This window comes from Entamoeba invadens, assembly GCF_000330505.1.
Source record: "Entamoeba invadens IP1 unplaced genomic scaffold scaff_1105074726103, whole genome shotgun sequence".
NCBI classification, from domain to species: domain Eukaryota; phylum Evosea; order Mastigamoebida; family Endamoebidae; genus Entamoeba; species Entamoeba invadens.
The window spans coordinates 137867-155310 of NW_004443767.1; the positions used below are offsets into that span (position 1 = coordinate 137867).

General features: G+C 34.6%; 8 protein-coding genes across 8 annotated transcripts; 4 read left to right on the forward strand and 4 right to left on the reverse strand.

Annotated features, from left to right (window-relative positions):
- Position 1: 1 nt before the first annotated feature.
- On the forward strand, positions 2 to 709 carry EIN_247420 (glutamate synthase beta subunit, putative; the record flags this gene model as incomplete). The annotated part of the gene is made up of 1 exon (XM_004261551.1): positions 2 to 709. A coding segment is annotated over one exon (708 nt), but the record flags the coding sequence as incomplete, so codon positions are not given.
- Positions 710 to 990: 281 nt separating this feature from the next.
- On the reverse strand, positions 991 to 4759 carry EIN_247430 (hypothetical protein; the record flags this gene model as incomplete). The annotated part of the gene is made up of 2 exons (XM_004261552.1): positions 991 to 4004; positions 4075 to 4759. The coding sequence occupies 2 exons, from the start codon at positions 4757 to 4759 to the stop codon at positions 991 to 993; spliced, it is 3699 nt and encodes a 1232-aa protein (XP_004261600.1).
- Positions 4760 to 5377: 618 nt separating this feature from the next.
- On the forward strand, positions 5378 to 6088 carry EIN_247440 (hypothetical protein; the record flags this gene model as incomplete). Its single annotated transcript, XM_004261553.1, has 2 exons — positions 5378 to 5469; positions 5647 to 6088. 2 exons carry the CDS (start codon positions 5378 to 5380, stop codon positions 6086 to 6088), a joined length of 534 nt encoding a protein of 177 aa, XP_004261601.1.
- Positions 6089 to 6459: 371 nt separating this feature from the next.
- EIN_247450 (AMP dependent ligase/synthetase, putative) lies at positions 6460 to 8313 on the reverse strand (the record flags this gene model as incomplete). Its single annotated transcript, XM_004261554.1, has 1 exon — positions 6460 to 8313. One exon carries the CDS (start codon positions 8311 to 8313, stop codon positions 6460 to 6462), a length of 1854 nt encoding a protein of 617 aa, XP_004261602.1.
- A 392-nt stretch (positions 8314 to 8705) lies between these two features.
- Positions 8706 to 9755, reverse strand: EIN_247460 (hypothetical protein; the record flags this gene model as incomplete). Its single annotated transcript, XM_004261555.1, has 2 exons — positions 8706 to 9398; positions 9606 to 9755. The coding sequence occupies 2 exons, from the start codon at positions 9753 to 9755 to the stop codon at positions 8706 to 8708; spliced, it is 843 nt and encodes a 280-aa protein (XP_004261603.1).
- Positions 9756 to 12248: 2493 nt separating this feature from the next.
- On the forward strand, positions 12249 to 12632 carry EIN_247470 (hypothetical protein; the record flags this gene model as incomplete). The annotated part of the gene is made up of 1 exon (XM_004261556.1): positions 12249 to 12632. One exon carries the CDS (start codon positions 12249 to 12251, stop codon positions 12630 to 12632), a length of 384 nt encoding a protein of 127 aa, XP_004261604.1.
- A 226-nt stretch (positions 12633 to 12858) lies between these two features.
- EIN_247480 (hypothetical protein) lies at positions 12859 to 13596 on the forward strand (the record flags this gene model as incomplete). The annotated part of the gene is made up of 1 exon (XM_004261557.1): positions 12859 to 13596. The coding sequence occupies one exon, from the start codon at positions 12859 to 12861 to the stop codon at positions 13594 to 13596; it is 738 nt and encodes a 245-aa protein (XP_004261605.1).
- Positions 13597 to 13735: 139 nt separating this feature from the next.
- EIN_247490 (protein kinase domain containing protein) lies at positions 13736 to 17329 on the reverse strand (the record flags this gene model as incomplete). Its single annotated transcript, XM_004261558.1, has 1 exon — positions 13736 to 17329. A coding segment is annotated over one exon (3594 nt), but the record flags the coding sequence as incomplete, so codon positions are not given.
- Positions 17330 to 17444: the final 115 nt, after the last annotated feature.

Sequence of the window (17444 nt, forward strand, 5' to 3'; positions counted from 1 at the left end):
TTTGACCAAAGAGTATGATGCTGTCTTTGCTGGTATTGGGACATTAAAGCCAAAGACTTTAGGGATCCCGGGTGAGGATTTGAAAGGTGTTGAGCATGTTATTCCCTTCTTAGAGTCGATCAATTGTCATGTCAGAAAGACTATTGGAAAGAGAGTCGCTGTAGTAGGTGCTGGGTTCTCCGCTATGGATGCCGTGAGAGTCTCAAGAAGACTTGGCAGTGAAGCCTTTATCGTCTACAGAAGAACTGTTTTGGAGATGCCCGCATCTTCCGATGAAATCGAAGAAGCAGAGGCTGAAGGTGTCAAGATGATGACCTTATGTGCACCTGTTCGAGTTGTTGGTGATGAGCATGGCCATGTCAGAGCTCTTGAATGTCAACGAATGGAACTCGGCGAGAAAGATGACAGTGGACGTGCTGCTCCACACCCCGTCCCGGGCAGTGAATTCCTCATCGAGTGTGATATGGTCGTTCAAGCTATTTCCCAAGCCGTCGATACAGAAGCTTCTGAAGGTGTTGAATTGGATCCAAAATGGAAGACCTTTAAAGTCAATGACAAGTTCGAAACAAGTGTGAAAGGCCTTTTCGCTTGTGGTGATTGTGTAACTGGACCAATGAGTATTGTTAATGCCGTTGGTGATGCTCACAGAGCTTCTGATGCCATCGATGCCTTCTTACAATCTGAGAAGAAAGAGACTCCATCTCAATAATTCCATTTTTGAAATTTAATTTGAAGTGTTCAAATTGTGTTATTCTTTTGTACTATATATTACTAGTAAATATTATATTTAATACTCTTAAATCGTTAAATAATAAAATAGTGGTATTTTAATTATAACGTTATGGTACAGAATAATAAACTATGATTATATTATAGTATTCACATATAATAATATTTACATATAATAATATTATAATATAATATTAATTATAATAATATTATAATAGTTTAATAATAAATATAAAATAATACGAGAATGAAGGAATGGAATTAATAGGACGTAAAACACTGCTCATGTGCGAGTTGCCCATCAGGCATTAATACAAATGCTTGACCGCCAGCTACTCGATGTCTGCATTTACAACAAACAGTTCTTCGATCGACGAGTTCATACCTTCGAGTAGCATTACTCATGACTGTTTTGACTGCTTCGAAGTACATTGAGTCGTAGAAGTAACGTCTTGCTGTTGAATAAATAGCGGGCAACAAGAAATTGAGATCCCCGAGATTTTCAACGCCGTCGAGCATTTTGGAGAACAAACAGCCTTCGACTTCGATCTTCTCGTCCCACTCATTCAAGTCGATGCCAAGCCACTCGAACTCCTTTTGAATGAATTTTAAAGGAATGATTGGATAAAACCTTCCGAAGAGGCGAAGAGCGAAACTGACGGGGAATGGATTCTCAAATTCGGTGTTTCTTTCGAGTAAGACGTGGATTAAGAACGCAAGTAACGGCGATGTGTTTGTATTCAAATTGTTCACTTGACAGACACAGTGCATCACAACCTCAGCACCAACATGTGCCGGATGCATCTTATTGAAAGGTCTATAACACTGTCTAATGAGTCGAATTGACTTCGCAATAGATTCATTACTCCCATCAAATGTATAATTCTCATCAACTCCTTTTAAATAGTCGTCTAACGCTTTAAACGTGTCGTCTACAAACGTCGCAGAGTAGTTCTGTGTCATCACTTGATAATACTCTAACAGCCCTTTGTACTTCTCTTCATGTCGAATTCGACATCTTAATCGCCATGGAAGTGTATTAAAGTACGTCCCTATGTGCTTCTGAAGAACTGTGTTGTTCTGCATCATCTCCATCAACTTCTCCGCTGCTGAGACTTCATCCTTCTCATCGCCAATCACTTGCAAATATTTCAAATAACAGTCCGTCAGTAATGTCCCTTCTTGCTTACTCTTCTTTTCTAAGTAACAGATCACCCCTTCTAAAATGTTTTTAATGTCTTCTTTACTCTTGTAGTTCTCTATCTCTTGCCGAATCGACTCTTCATCCCCAGCTATCGGATTCTCCTTCGGATCTGCTAAATCCCACACAAATCTCGCCATCTTCCCTGGCGCTTGCGACATCACAACTTCTTGATGGATCTTCTGATATTCATTCTTGAAGTCATCCAACGAGAAGATTAACAGCGCAATTTCAGCAAACAAGTTGTTCACGGATTTTAACATGTCATACGTCTTTTTGAGGACTTCTTGTGTCGCTTGGGAATACAAAACTATACACACAGACTCTTCAGTAACACTTTGTGAGATCAAATTTTGGTTACTCAATCCGCTTAAATAGTCAACTAATGCTCGTAGATATCCTCTGTAGATCTCTTTCAATGTATTCGAGTCCTTCTTCAACTCATTCACTATATTCACCATCACTTCTAACACATGCTTCTTCCGACTATTCGGTTCACTCGTGTCTCGTACTACTCCAACTACACACCGCACTTTATAGAACTTCGCAGGTATATCCTTTTCTTTCACATCTTTGACACACTCCGGACTACTCTCTACAACGTCTACAAACCGATTCAAATACTCTTCCTCTACATATGCTCCACTCTTCTCCGCAAGTCGTAAATGTTCAAGTACCTTCGATACATACAGACTCACATATCGCGCTTTGTTCGTCTCTGAAAGTCCCATTTTGTAGATGACAAAGAGGACAGCCAGACGGCTCCGCATCTCCGCAATTTCGCCGTCGTTCATGTCAGAGAACTCCCAGCTTGCAATGCCGTTGCAGACGTCTTCAACAGTGATGACTTCACTCTTAAAGATCAATGAGAGTTCTTTCTGGACCTTTCCATTGAAGCCCTCTTTCTTATAATACTCGCGAATCTTTTCGTTGATCAAGACATTCACTTTCGCCATAATGTTCTTCGCGTCGCTTTTGTTCTCAAGTAGTCGAATGACTGCCATTCTCTTCTCGTTATATGTGATGTTCTTAATTTCAAAAATGTTATTCAAATGGTTCTGTGCCACGTAGTATTCTATTAATAGAATTCGATTTTGGTCGGTGGGCTCTTTCAGCATTTCTAAGATGACATTTCGATTCAAGAACGTCGTTTCCTTCATCAACGACACCATAGCCTTCGAGTGTGGTGCACTATAATATGATATCACTACTATAGCTGTAAAGAACATTTCATTCTCGTCTTCATTCTCTTTATCCATTTTACTCGTCCCCACTATTTGACTCCTCATCGCCATTAAACATGAGATCACCGTCTGAATGATTTCATCTTTCGTGTGTTCCGCTGTCGTCTCAATTTTTAATGGTACCTTCTTCTTCCGACTCTTCTCAACAGCTTCACTCTCATTCTGTAAAACACTCTCTATCATGTCTTGAAGCTTTTTCATCAACTTCTCTGGAAACGTCTTCAGCATATCTTTCTTCCAGTCGTTCTTAGTAGTATTAAACCAATGTAAGAACCTCTCATACAAGTCTGGGAAGAAGTCTTGGAAGATAAATAAGACCAAAAACACCACCAAATTCTTCGCGGAGACATTCCCCATCTTCAAATTGTTGATGATTTGCACAACATTTTGAACATTTCGAGATTCGTCATTCTTATAGAAGTCTACTATATTCTTTAACGCCCATAACGTGTACGCTGCTGATTTGTATTGTTCGGAATTCCCCTTCGAGTCCGCGTTGTTCCCTAACAACGTAATAAAGTCAATCGCACTTTTATAGAACCCATTTTGGACGGCACTTTCATACCAACTTGGGTTCGGCGAAAAGTAAATGAGTTGTTTAAGTGTCGTATTAATGAACACAGGAACGTCCTCATGCATATAACTTTGCTTGAAATATTCATTTCTTGAAAAGTCGTCCGACTTCTCTGACGCCTGTGTGAGGGGTTCCAGTCTATAACACACATAGAATTTGTTTTGAGCAAATTCTTGCATGAAAAAGATGAACGGGGACATCTTCGATATATTAATGATGGGGTATTCATTTAATATCGTATTAATAGTATTTTCTTCTATACATTAGTTCTCTCAAGTGTATTATTAATTAATTAATAATTAACTATAAATTAACTATTAACAAACCTATTAAATACACATCATTGCCGACATGTGTTAACACTTGGGCCAATTGTAAAGGGAGGAATCGAGGTTTTGACTTGAATGGATTAATGTTCTTCTCTGCGACAACTTCAGATTGCCCGAAGAATCGAATGATTTGAATTTTCGAGGGGAAGATGATAGCCAAATTTTGATTAACAAAAGTACATCCAACGATTCGTTCATTTGAATTCCAAACTTTTGTCTCTTTATAAAAGATCCCATCCGTCTTTGATTCAATTAAAGTGATTCCGGACTTCTTCTTGGTATCCACTGCAGCTATAAATAATATCTTCCCTTTCAAAAAGGTCGAAAAGCACTCGTAATTCCCAACATTTTTGATGTTCTTCGTTTCTACCCGTTTGAACACTTCAGCCGCCGCTCTCTTCGTCAAGTCGACTTGAAACGATTCCAATTTCTTATCGACTAAACAAATTAATAAATGGTTCTGATGATTATACCACATCTGATCAACACTCCCAGAAATGTGAATTTGATGAAGAACTACTAATTTGTTCCCTTCGATTTTAACTGCAGTCATTAACCCCTTTTTCCCAAATAAAAGAATGTCATCTTGTAATTGACATGAACTCGTGGACTGTCCTAATGTAATGATCGTGTCCGCTGGATTCTCTATCCGCTTCACTATTATCGGGTCATTCCGTTCCATGTCACTATCGCTCTTTTTGAGTTCTTCAGTCGTGTTTTCTTTCTTTGAAATGGTTCTTTTTTTATTATTCTTTTACTATTATATTTTACTAATAAAAAAAATTTCTGCTTATTAAAAAAATTTTTTTTTTTTGTATTTCTTTTTTTAAGTATATATTATAATAAAATAACTAACAAAATAAACTAAACAATCTTTTAGAATGAAAAAAAAGTTGATTGTTGTAAATAAAGAATAATTCAGAAATTAAAAAAAACACAAATTATCAAATGAAAAAATCTGGTGGAAACTAGATATATATAATAAAACTATTATATATAATAGTTATAGAATTATCTAAAGATCGAGGAGGCAGTTGCCAAAAAACGAAAAATGTTTCCACGTTTTTTTTTAATTTGTACAATTCCATTAAAAAAACAGAAAGAGAGAGAGAAAAATGAAATTATCTTCAATCCAACCGGAAAAAAAACAAAAAAAAAGAAAAGATCTCCAAGAAAGGAAGTTGAAGTTTTTTCTAGAATTAAATAGTAAAAAGAACCAAACTTAATAGTATTTCTTTCAAAGTGATATTCAAGAAAAAAGGAAACAACTCAAAATCACAAACATAATCTCAACGGGCGGATGGAACGCTTAATAACTTTATCACTCTCCATCCATTACATAACAATTTTTGGTGAAGAGGTCTACATCAATTTCGACAATGGGCTCTCCAAGTTTGTTTAACTAAATTTAATACAATTTCTTGTCACATTTCAACTTCATTTGGTACAACTCTTCTCTATCACCGTTATAGTTATTTAATTAAATTAATAATTGAGTAACAGTAATTAATAATAGTACCATAACGACAAAATAATAGTAAAGTAATAGTAAAATGTACTAAAGAATAGGAAAATGGTATGGAATGAAAACCACGTGTGGACCGTCACATTATCAATCCATCCCAGAACAACTCGTTGGTGGTATTCTATATCAAATCATTCACAAACGACTCGCGTCGAGGACCTCGAGCTCCCACGAGAGTATGACTTCGACACTAAAGATAAATATTTCCAAATCGTTGATCATTGGGATGATTACTATACCGTCGTGACACCAATCAATTCGTCAAATTTGATCATTTCAAAAGCAATGAACTCGTCACTTATTAAGCGCTATTTAATCCCAAGATACACCCCTAATTTGGTCAGAAATAAATCACCACACAACAACTTCGAGCCAAAACCTTCGACTAAGTACAACGGTTGCACTTGGGGATTCTTCGACGACTCTGCTCTCCTGGAGAAGAAGACAAAAACACTCACTGTTTATTCTGTGCTTCGAGGCGATTGAATTCAATTGGTAGGGTCAAGCGGTACAGTTGAAACATTGACAACATGAGGTGTTTCATTTCGCTCTTATAAACTTTGGCGATGAGGGGATGTTAAGCCGACATTTTGTAAATTAATTGATACATTTGTTACTGCAAATACAACTTTTTTTGAAAGTGGGCACAAGTTGATGCTTTTTTGCCGTCTTACTCTGAGAAATATCACAAGCATTTTCAAAAACAGTTAATAGTGGCTAACACTTGCTTGTTGGAATTGACAAAAATATCTGAATTGTTATTTTTGATAGAAACCAATTGTTTGGACTTATCAAATATCTCGCTAAAAAATCCAAAACTCGTTTTATAGCTTGTAATAGTACCTTAATAATATAAATTAGTTTGTGGGTTTGAACAACAAGTCAATTTGATGTTCGTACTTCTCAATCAAGGATTGTCTTTTCTCGTCGTCAATATCTCCGATTGGCTCTCCTTCTAATAAAACAATGAACCGCTTGATTTTACTGCACCTTGGGAGTGACGCGTTGATTTTTTCAATTTGTAGTTTGACGAAATTGCCGTAAAACGGATCCTTCCCAATGCATTCTTTCAAAGGGGCTTTTTCTTTGAGCTCTTTAACAACCTCCTGTGGGTTTGTGAATATAAGCGCTCCTACATACTTCTGGTTCTTTCCAACAACCAGCGCATTTGTGACGGTTGTGATGGTTTTGAGACGCTCTTCGATCGGAATCGGGTACGTGTACTCTCCTGTGATGGCAATGATGAGTGGCGTTGTTGGCTTTTCTGTAACCAAAAAGTCGCCATTTTTCTCGTTCTGAAAATGCCCAGTAAACCCCGTGACCACACTCGTTTCCGTGAAATTGCCGTTCAGACTGTGATCGGTGTATCCACACGCAACAGTTGGTCCTCTCACAACAACTTTCCCCTCATCAATCTCGACTTTAACTTCCTCGTTGATTGGAGTGCCAAGTGTGTTTGGTAGAAAAGTGTTAAATCTGTTGATGGTGCAGAACCCCGTTGTCTCTGGAAGGCACAGCCCATCATACACACATATCCCACAACCACACAATGAGTTCATCAAGTCCGAACTCAATGGAGAAACACAATTCAAAAAGAGTCTTGTTCTGCTCAACCCAATTTTCCTGAGCTTCTTTCTCAGTATGTGCATGGCTAGACCATACCCCCTCTGTTTGTGGCCCCCTGTCTGGGCGTTTGAAATCCCCGAAATTGCGTTCTTCATTGCCCAATCATTGATTCCTCCTTTCTTTGGTTGAATTTTATCAATGATTTTCTCGTAAACTCTCGGCACGCCCAGGAATATAGTCGGTCTTATACGAAGACACAAGAAAAAGAACGGGTTCGCATTTTTTTTCAACATCTCTGGTGTTGAAATGAAAACGTGGAATCTGAACAAGAGCGCCAAATACAAGGACATGATTCGTTCGAAGAAAAAACTGTTCAAAAACGATGAGACGTACTTCTCTTTCTCCTGAAAGTTGAAGATGTTGTTCATGTAGCAGCACTCCGAGATGATATTGTTGTGCGTCCAGATGACCCCTTTGAGTCCCCCCACTTCACTTGGGACAAACGCGACTTCACAAATATCTTCTGGCTTTGTGCTTTCAATGACAGTCTCAATCTCCGTCTCTTTTTCCTGTTTTACAGCCGCGTTCTCCTCTTTGATTCTGACCCAGTTGAGGTACGGAATAATCTTTTCGTTTGACGTCATCTTTGCTCCCACCAGTATCATTACAAGTGGGATTTCTTTGTTGATCTCCTCAAATTTGTTTTTTTGGTGGTAGTCGAAGAAACACGCAATGACCTTACTCTCCTCGATGATCGTTTTGATATCCTCTTTTGGTGTTCGTGGCGAGACAAAAAGCGGAATTATCCCACACAAGAAGCACCCATAAGCAATTTCAAACACCTCATGACAGTTGTTCATACACAACAGTACCGCTTTCTCGTCGAGTGTTGGGTGTTTGTGTTTGATATCAATGAGACAGTACGCACATTGGAACGCCGCTTCTACAAGTCCTTGCCACGTGGTGGTGGTTTTTCTGTCATCTTTAAGAGTGATTGCAGGAGTTTTGATGAACTGGTTGCACATCAATGCCTCGACGATCGTTTTGGGGAATTTCTCGAAGAGGTGTATAGGCTTCGACTCGATGTGTTCCAAATGGATCCTGATGCTTTTTTCCTCTTGAATTTTGTCTATAATCCCGTCCATACTTTCTACTTGGAATTCTGATGTTTTATACAGCCCAAATTTCGTTTTGTTCCATCATTTTCAATCTGATGATAACTTGAGTTTTTTTTTTAAATTAAATTTATTATATTTTTTTATTATTAATAATTAATACAATTTATTATTAATTTATAGTATTATAATCCATTGTTTTATTATACTTCAACTGAATAAAAAAGTGATTTGATTATTATAGATTGTTAAAAAAAATAAACCATATATTAATATTATAAAATATCATTATTTATTATAAAATTATTATTAATAAATTATATAAATGAGTATTATATTAAATAATATTATATTTAATAATATATATTAAACAAATGATAAAATTCAAATAACAAAACCAACGCACACACAAATCGACAGACTTACATCGTTTTAATTTTCTTTCCAGTTATTTCAACACTAATTTCGTTCAACATACATTTAAGGTTCTCCATCCCGAAGATGACGCCATCTTCCATCTTACACTCTTCTTTATCCAAACACCACGTATGTGCGAAGTCGATGAACCTCAAGTCGAATTTCTTTTCCTCGTCCTTCGCGTCTGCGTCATAGACGAACAAAGTTGACGCTCCGAAGATTCTGAACTTGTCCATTCTCATGAGTTCAATGATTTTGTCCAACCGACTCACAAAGTACGGTAACGCAGCAACTCGATATTTCACTCCATCAAACAAAAAGAGTTTAATATACCTTTTCAACGCGTCTCGTGTTGTTATTTCGTTCAAAGACAAGTGTCGATTATAGCTAAGGGTTTGGTCTCCGACAACTCTTTTACATCCGCAGAATCGGACTCCCAGTAAATTAGTCGTCGACGTCTCATCTGTTTTTAACCGCTTTTGGAGTTTATATGAAGGAATCTCGGGGTGCCAACTATGAATACCGACCTTTAAATCTAACACAAAGGGGCGCTTATAGTTAAAAGTCACATTCTTCATCCGGATATATTCCTGCATGCCATGTCCCAAGTCATGATTCTCAAAGCCATAGAACTCGGGGGTGATTTTCGAAGACACCCATTCGTTGTAGTTGTGCAAACGTTTATAGAACGAGTGTTCCTATACATTAATAATTAATTATTAATAAGATTTAATAAATGTATTTAAAAACTATTTATAATAGAATATTTACTATATTTTTATAGTTCTTGGTGTTTTTTAAAAAAAGTGTTCTTTGTACCTTTTATCGTTCACTTTAATAGGAAAGTGATGAAGAATTTGACTTGTTCGAACAGAGGAACAAAGATCAATTAGATTATAACAAACGCGTGAAGCAAATGTGGCTTTGAGTAAACAATCGCCACTTGGGATGAGTAAGTGAGCATCGTTACGTCCACCGGCTTGAAGAAATTCTTTGTGATTGGGAGAAACGGTTTTGTTGGTATTTGACTTTTCCTTTCGGTCTACTTTATCCATCTGTTGTTTCTAGTCTCAAATTTTTTCTTTTTATATTGATTTTTAGATGACGTAGGCATGAGTCGATGCAGTTTTCTATTTCTATTTTGATACCCGTTCTGTTTTTTTTTTGAGGTTGTTCCGGTTTTTGGGTCTCCCTTTTCAAGATGTGGATTCTTTATATCTCAAAATTGAAAATATCTTAGGGATAATTGATGGATTGTAAGGATAATTTTGAATAAATTTTAAAAACAGAGATGTTCAACAATTTATTGTCATTTTTTTATTCATATCTTTGGTGATTCATAAAGTTTGTAGTTTTTGTTGAAAAATTCATTGGATATTACAAATAGAGGTTAACTTTATTTTTAACAAATCCAGGTATTTATAATATTCTGTTAAAAAATAAAAGAGGGTTTCAAACCCTTCTCTATTAATAAACATCCACTTTTAATAACAAGAAAAATATTAGGGATTTTTTTCTTATGATAGATGTTTATAAGAGCAAAGTGAATGAAACAAGAATGATTCGACGCCATAACTTTCTTACGATTTAATTCTTTTACTGTTTTCCCGAAAAATAGATTTAAACGATTGTAATATATTATGAGTTTAAGATTTGTGTAGTTTGGGAACAATAAAAAAAGCGAAAACACAAAGTTCCTAATACTTTGGGCAATTAGGAATTTTGAGCTTATGTAGGCCCAAATGGTATTGGATATTTTTATTTTGTATTTTTTTGAAAACATGTCCACTAGCATTTAAGGCTATAAAATACCAATAGTATTTATCTTATAATGTTATGATTACCAAAAACAATAGTGTGCTTATATAAACTCTTACTAATGAGGAATTACCTTTGCGACATAAGTATAGATTTGTTCGAAGTTACTACAAACAAATCTATTATTGTTATTAAAATGGATTTGATTATAACGAAATATAGTTAAATAATAGTATATAATTAGAGTAATAAAATAAAAATTTAATTAATGAAAACTAATAAATTGTTATTTATGAAACCAACTATTTTTAATAAATATATTTAACTAGAATGAAACAAAAACTAGCAAACTAAAAAAACTTAAAAATATAAGACGAATGATAATATTTTTCGTTATGTTTTTGTTTATAGTTGTTCAAGGAGACAAATTTTCGTTCTCAGCACAAAAAACAAAACGTACATTTGTTCAACTTAATAAGTATGTATTTGGTGGCGATGGTGATGTTGTAGTATCTATAACAAAAGTTTGTTCAAAACGAATAATTAAATCTTGAAAATGTTAAAAACCAGAAAGACACAACGAGAAACTCAAAAACGAAATACACAGGTATGTATCTCTCTCCAAAATTACTTTCATATTTTCAAATTTGTAATTTAAATCAATCGGATCATCTAATAAATACTCAATATCATTACTTTCCATTACAAACATCGACAAAAACACAACAAATAAAAGCCGGAATTTTTTACCTTTTTTATATTTCTTGTCATATGGAAGAGTTTCATAATTTTGAAGTTCAAATAACTGAATCGTACAAAATTCACAACAACACTCACTATCTTTCTTATGACGTTTTTAAAGTACTTGACATTATCACTGATATACAATTTCTATTTTTTGGAATTATTTTTCTTGCTATTTTTCTTTTTGTTAAACATTTTAAAACGCTCAATTCGTCAAACACTTTAGTTCTTGCGTTCTTCTTATTTGAAGTCTTTTCGTTTTCTTTTCAGTCTTTTGTATTACGAAAAGTTGATACGTTTGGGGAGACACAATGGAAGGTGTTTTTGTACATAACGAAAATTATTGAAACACTCTTCTTTTACATCACAACAATTTTGGTCGGCAGTGGCTGGAACAAAACTATTCCCTTTGACTTCACCCAACGAAAGATTTTACTTTTCTTTATTAATATTCAAATCATTTCAAACACTATTTCAATCATTGCCAACGAAAACGAAATGTATCGAAACCAATTGATTACCATTTTAAGGGCAATTGATCTTTTCTGTTCTTGTGCGGTGTTATTTCCGCTTCTCAAAAATATCAGAGTTCTCCAACATAGTTCTCAAAACGACACAAAAACTACAAAAATGTATACCACATTTGTCTTGTGTTATTTAGTTTTGTTAATTATCTCAAACTTAAAGAATCTTTTAAGCTTTCTTATTGATAAAACCAATTCACTCAAACTCATTATTTGCTGCCGAACTGTAGATTTCCTCCTGTTCCCATTGTATTCCATATATATGCTTCTTCTATTTAGACCAACGCCAAAACTAAAATTTTTACAAAACTCTCCAAATGGTCTTAGTGTATATTCCAAAGATGAAGTTTATGAAGAAGACCCTCAAATCGTTGTGAATTGATTTTAAATTTGATTGACTTTTTACAATTTTTATTATTTCTCTTTATAACGGACGTTTTTTGGTATATATATAAATAAAAGACCGTTATAAATACGACTATTTCTCGAAAAACGAAGAACTTTAAAAATGTATTTGAAAGGATGTATCAGTGCAAAAAGTGTAAAACAGAGATATTTTTAAATGAACATACCATCTCACAGAATCCATTAAGTTTTTCCGATTGTGTTAATACAAATATAAAAGAGGGACATCGTGCGGCATTACCAGTCCTTGAGATACAATGTAAGATGTGTCACAGTGTTGTGGGTATTGTCCACACAAACCCTATGCTATTTTGTGCAGACGAAGATGCTGTTGTACTCCCAACAGCACTTCCAACTAATAATTTTGAAGTAAAAGATGTGAAAGAAGAACCAATGGAATGTGGCTCAAAGTCACAACACACCTCAAATGTCGTGACTGCAGTCCTTTATTTCGGAAGTATTTTCGTTCCAGTCGTCACTGCTCTTCTCGCTGCAAATTGATTGTTTTTGTCTTGTTCTCAAATATTCGACTTTTTCAACTTTTTTGTCAAAAATTGATTTTTTCAATTTTTTATTTCGATTTTTTCAATTTTTGTTGAACAAAAATAAAAACCATTTTTATAGAATTGAAATATTATATAAATTCTAGTAAATTAAATAGTAAAATGATCTATAAAATAAACTATATAAAGCCTATATAAGTCAAGCCTCAAAACTTCAAAAGCAGATGTCGAAAGGCAATTACCAAGTTGTACGGTTTAAACACGAGAAGTTAGTTTTTGAAGCCTTATTTAAGCCTGGCTGTGCTTTAAAAGTCCGAGAAGGAAAGTTGAGTCTTTCTAATGCGACATTTTCGGATGAGATCTATATGGCGCCCCACCAGAAGGGAACCCTATCGAAACCTACGGACCTTGCAAAGGCCTTTCCGGGCTTAAAGGGAACGGAAGCGATACTTCAGTTCATGGCGGAGAAAGGTGAAATCCAATTTACAACAGAAGAACGCAAACAACAGACTGAAGAGAAGAAGAAGCGACTTATTGAGTACGTCCACATGTACTACGTTGACCCAACAACAGACAAACCCCATCCCGTTGTACGTATTAATAACGCGTTTGAAGCTATGCACCTTGCAATTGACCCGGACGCGCCAATGGAAAAGGAGATCAAAGAAATTGAAAAGAAGATCAATGCGGTCTTACCCGTGAAGAGAGTTGAGATGGAAATAGTGGTTACCATCCCAGAAAATTATTGTAAAGTGGCCGACCCAGTCTTAAAAAAGTATGGGAAAGTGGCCGGAATGAATGAGGGCGGAAGTGATCGTGTCTATCGAGTCACAATCGTCCCTGGTGACTTCGACACAATCAACAAGGAACTCGCTAAAGTGACTCGATCAAATTACCAAATCGACACCCCAGACGGTCACAAAGTCCAGAAGGATAGCAAGAAGAGTGGGAAGAAGAAATAGATGGTAAATGAATGGCTCTTTTGAATATGAAAGACAAATTCTAGTTTAAAGTTTAAATTTACTATAAATATAGTATCATATTTGATTCTAAATAATAATTATAAACAATTAGTTAAGTGTATATCAATGTATTTATCTATTATAGTTTCTCTAACTTTTCAACAACATCCTCGATGGGCGGTCGGTCTGCAGGTTGTTGTTTCCAACACTCTGTGATAATCTCAAATTGGTTATCAGTGACAAAATCTGGCTTTTGTCGTCGTTTTCCAGAGGCCACAAAATTGACTATATTCCACGAGTATTTGAATTCATTTTTTGGGTACGCAACACCCCAAATAAAGCATTCATACATTGTGATGGCAAAAGAATAGATATCTGCAGGTCTTTTGTACTTCATTGAGTTGAGTGTTTCAGGCGCCATATATTTTGGTGTTCCAATCCCTTTAGTGAAAGTCATGTTAGTCAATAATAAATTGACGTTTCGACTTGAACCAAAATCAGTCAATTTAGCATTTGCTTTTACGTTCAAATCAAATGAAAAGATTAGAATGTTGTCTGGTTTGATGTCTCTGTGTAAGATCCCATTTTCATGTAAATAGAATATGGCTTTAGATGCGTCTAACATGTATTTAATACGTAAGTTCATCTCAATTTCTTCACTCTTTTTGTGATTCATTAAGTCTTGTAAACTTCCAAAGTCTGCAAATTCAGTGACAAGACATATTCTCTTTGGCACAAATACTGCACCATAGAAATGGACGATATAATCACTTCTGAACTTTTCTAGCATATTCACTTCTTTTTCAAATTCTTCAATTTGTTGTTTTGTACATCCTTCATTCTTCATTTTTTTAATAGCAACAATATTCTTTCTATAAGTCCCTTTGTAGACAACTCCAAATGATCCTTCGCCAATTTTCTTTTCTTCTGCAACTTCTTCATAATCAAGTCGTGATGAAATGACTGTTTGAAATCGTATTGGAATTTCATTCATCTCAGGAGTACCTTTTTTCATGTTAACGGATACTAAAACCAATTTGTCTGTTACAGTACATGTACAAAGTGGAGTCACAAAAATTTCAAATTCAGCTGCTTTACCAGATGGAATTACAAATAACTCAGGTGTGGTTCGAATGGTGTATTTGTCACTCTTCTCTTTGAAACTGAATTGTACTTTAATGGCAGTTTTATCACCATTTCCAATACATATCAATTCGCGACTTTCTTCTGTGACTGGAATCTCAATTTTGTCGTCTCCTAAAAGTTCAATTTGGTGCTTATTTACCATAACACGAGAAGTGCCGAGTTTCATAAAACTGATGTTTGATTTGTCCATATCAAAGATAGCTGTTTTCTTGCGCTGTTCTTCAAGTTTCATATATTGCATAATATACTTCACAGAGAAACAAATGATGAGAGTAATTATAATCACTACTATAATGACAAAAAGTACCCATATTAATATAAACCACCAAACTGCATGTGTATCACAATGATCTCCATCTTCACTTGGAATGTACCAAAAAGAACATTTGGAGCATTTGGAATTATGTTCTTTTTTACAATGTTCAATTGTTGAAAATAAAACACAAGACTGTCCTGATAAAATGTAACTGGATACACATGAAGTGCATTGACCACTGTGTGTATTACAATTTACACAAAAAGGTGTTATTGAGTCACAGGAAGTACAAAATTGTTTGTCAACGAAAAAGCCATCATTACACCTGTCACACCCATATTGCAATACCTTCTTACAATTGGCATTTTCTGAATAAGGAATACACTTTGTCGAATTAGTTAACAAGAAATACTCTGATGCACATTTTAAACACGTTGAATGGGTGTTACAAAATTCACAATTGGAAATACATGGTTTACAAATGACATTATCTCTATAATACCCATCCATACATACGGCACAGCCACTTGAAGATGTTCCTGGAATTGCATTTTTACAGTTTTTAGTTATTTCTTTTGAATCAAGACATATACTTGTGTTTTCTTTAAAAGCATACCCACCTTTACACAATTTACAAACCAAAGTCGAATCATTTTGTGTAGCAGATGCGTCATCCAATTTAAAAGAGAGTGTACTCGATACACTTTCTAAAGAACAAACACTACAATTATTGCCACAACTCATACACGTCTTTTGGCTGTTTAAATAAAACCCATTTGGACAACTTAAACAGAAGTTGTTTGTTGTACTAATAATTTCACAATTCTTATTGATAGTAGAGTGACACTCGCCGTCGTACAAATAACTATTTTCTGAACATTCTACACATTTATTAAATTCACATTTTGTACAATTCACACTTTTATCACATAACACACATTTAGCACCATTAAAATATTGTGTGTTCAATTGAGTTTGACATCTGACACACATACCATTTTCAATAATCTCACACCCACTGTTTAATGTACAATAACCATTTGAATCTAAAACACCTTTTGTGCATTTTGAACATCTTTTTGAATTACATGTTTCACAATTTTCACCATACGTTTCTGAACATTTAGTACACTTTGTTTCTTTATTTTGAATTATATTCACGTAATACCCCTTTTCACATGTTACGAAATCTTGTGAATATAAAGTGCCTTCTTTGTATGGTATACATTTCCCGTTTTCTAAATAATATTTGGTGTTACATATAACACACCTCATGCCAGTTTCAACACATACATCACAATTATTATCGATACACTTTTCACAACTCGTTACAGTAGAGTAATATCCACTATGACATAATATTGTATAATTCAATGAGAATAGTTTAGTGTTAGTGTTGTCATACGTTTCACATTCCCTATTTTTCAAATAATAACCATTTTCACATTCAATACATGTAAATGAATTTTGTAAGGTATTTGACACGCACCGATTACAATTGGAACCACAACTGTTACAAGAATATATCGAATTGCCATATCCATTTTCACAATCTTCGCACCCAAAATTTTTGTTCGATTTTTTACAATTTGAAACAGAAGACAAATCATAACATGTATTTCCAAATAATTTCCCGGTTTTGCATTGAATGCACTTTTTATTTTTGTTAAAATAAAACGCGTCACACATTCCATTGTTTTCAATGTAAATTTGTGTATCGCTTGATTCTGTAATTCCCAATTTTTGTGTTATAACAACACAATCTCCACTCGCTGTAATTTTAAAAGAAGTACTTGTATCATTTATCGATATAACATTTTTATTGGTATTTGTGAATATAGCTACATAATTACTTTTTTCACTTCTCAAAACAAAAGTTCCAACTGGTGTGTTTATTGTTGAAGAAGCCATCAAAATAATTTCATCAACACTTTTAGTCATTTTTAGTATTGCTCCACTCGACGTCACATAAATCGAACTTTTCACACCTTCATTGTTTTTACTTGGAGGGCAGCTGTAATCAACTAAAGAAGGAAAATTCCTTTGATAGAATACATTTGAGTAGTAACATACATGTTCTCCACATCCATATTTTTGGCAATCTGAATATTGCGAATTTCCCATGAAAATTACTTGTCCGTCGCATTTCAGATTCTTATTAATAACTGTTCTATTATAAGTGAACATGACAGGATACACATAATTCAATACATCATTATAATCACTTACATCAACACTGAGTTGCATTTGACTTGGTTTGGTAATAAAAAGTGGAGTTCCTTTTGCGCTAATTTGATTAGTGGATATGATTTCTTTAATATTGAAATTGTTTACTGTGTCTTCAACAACAGATGTTACTGTATCTTTTGCAATTCTTAATGAATCAATTGTAAACTGTTTATTTATGAAATGAACTTCAGCAAAAAGAGCACATTCAAAATGTTGT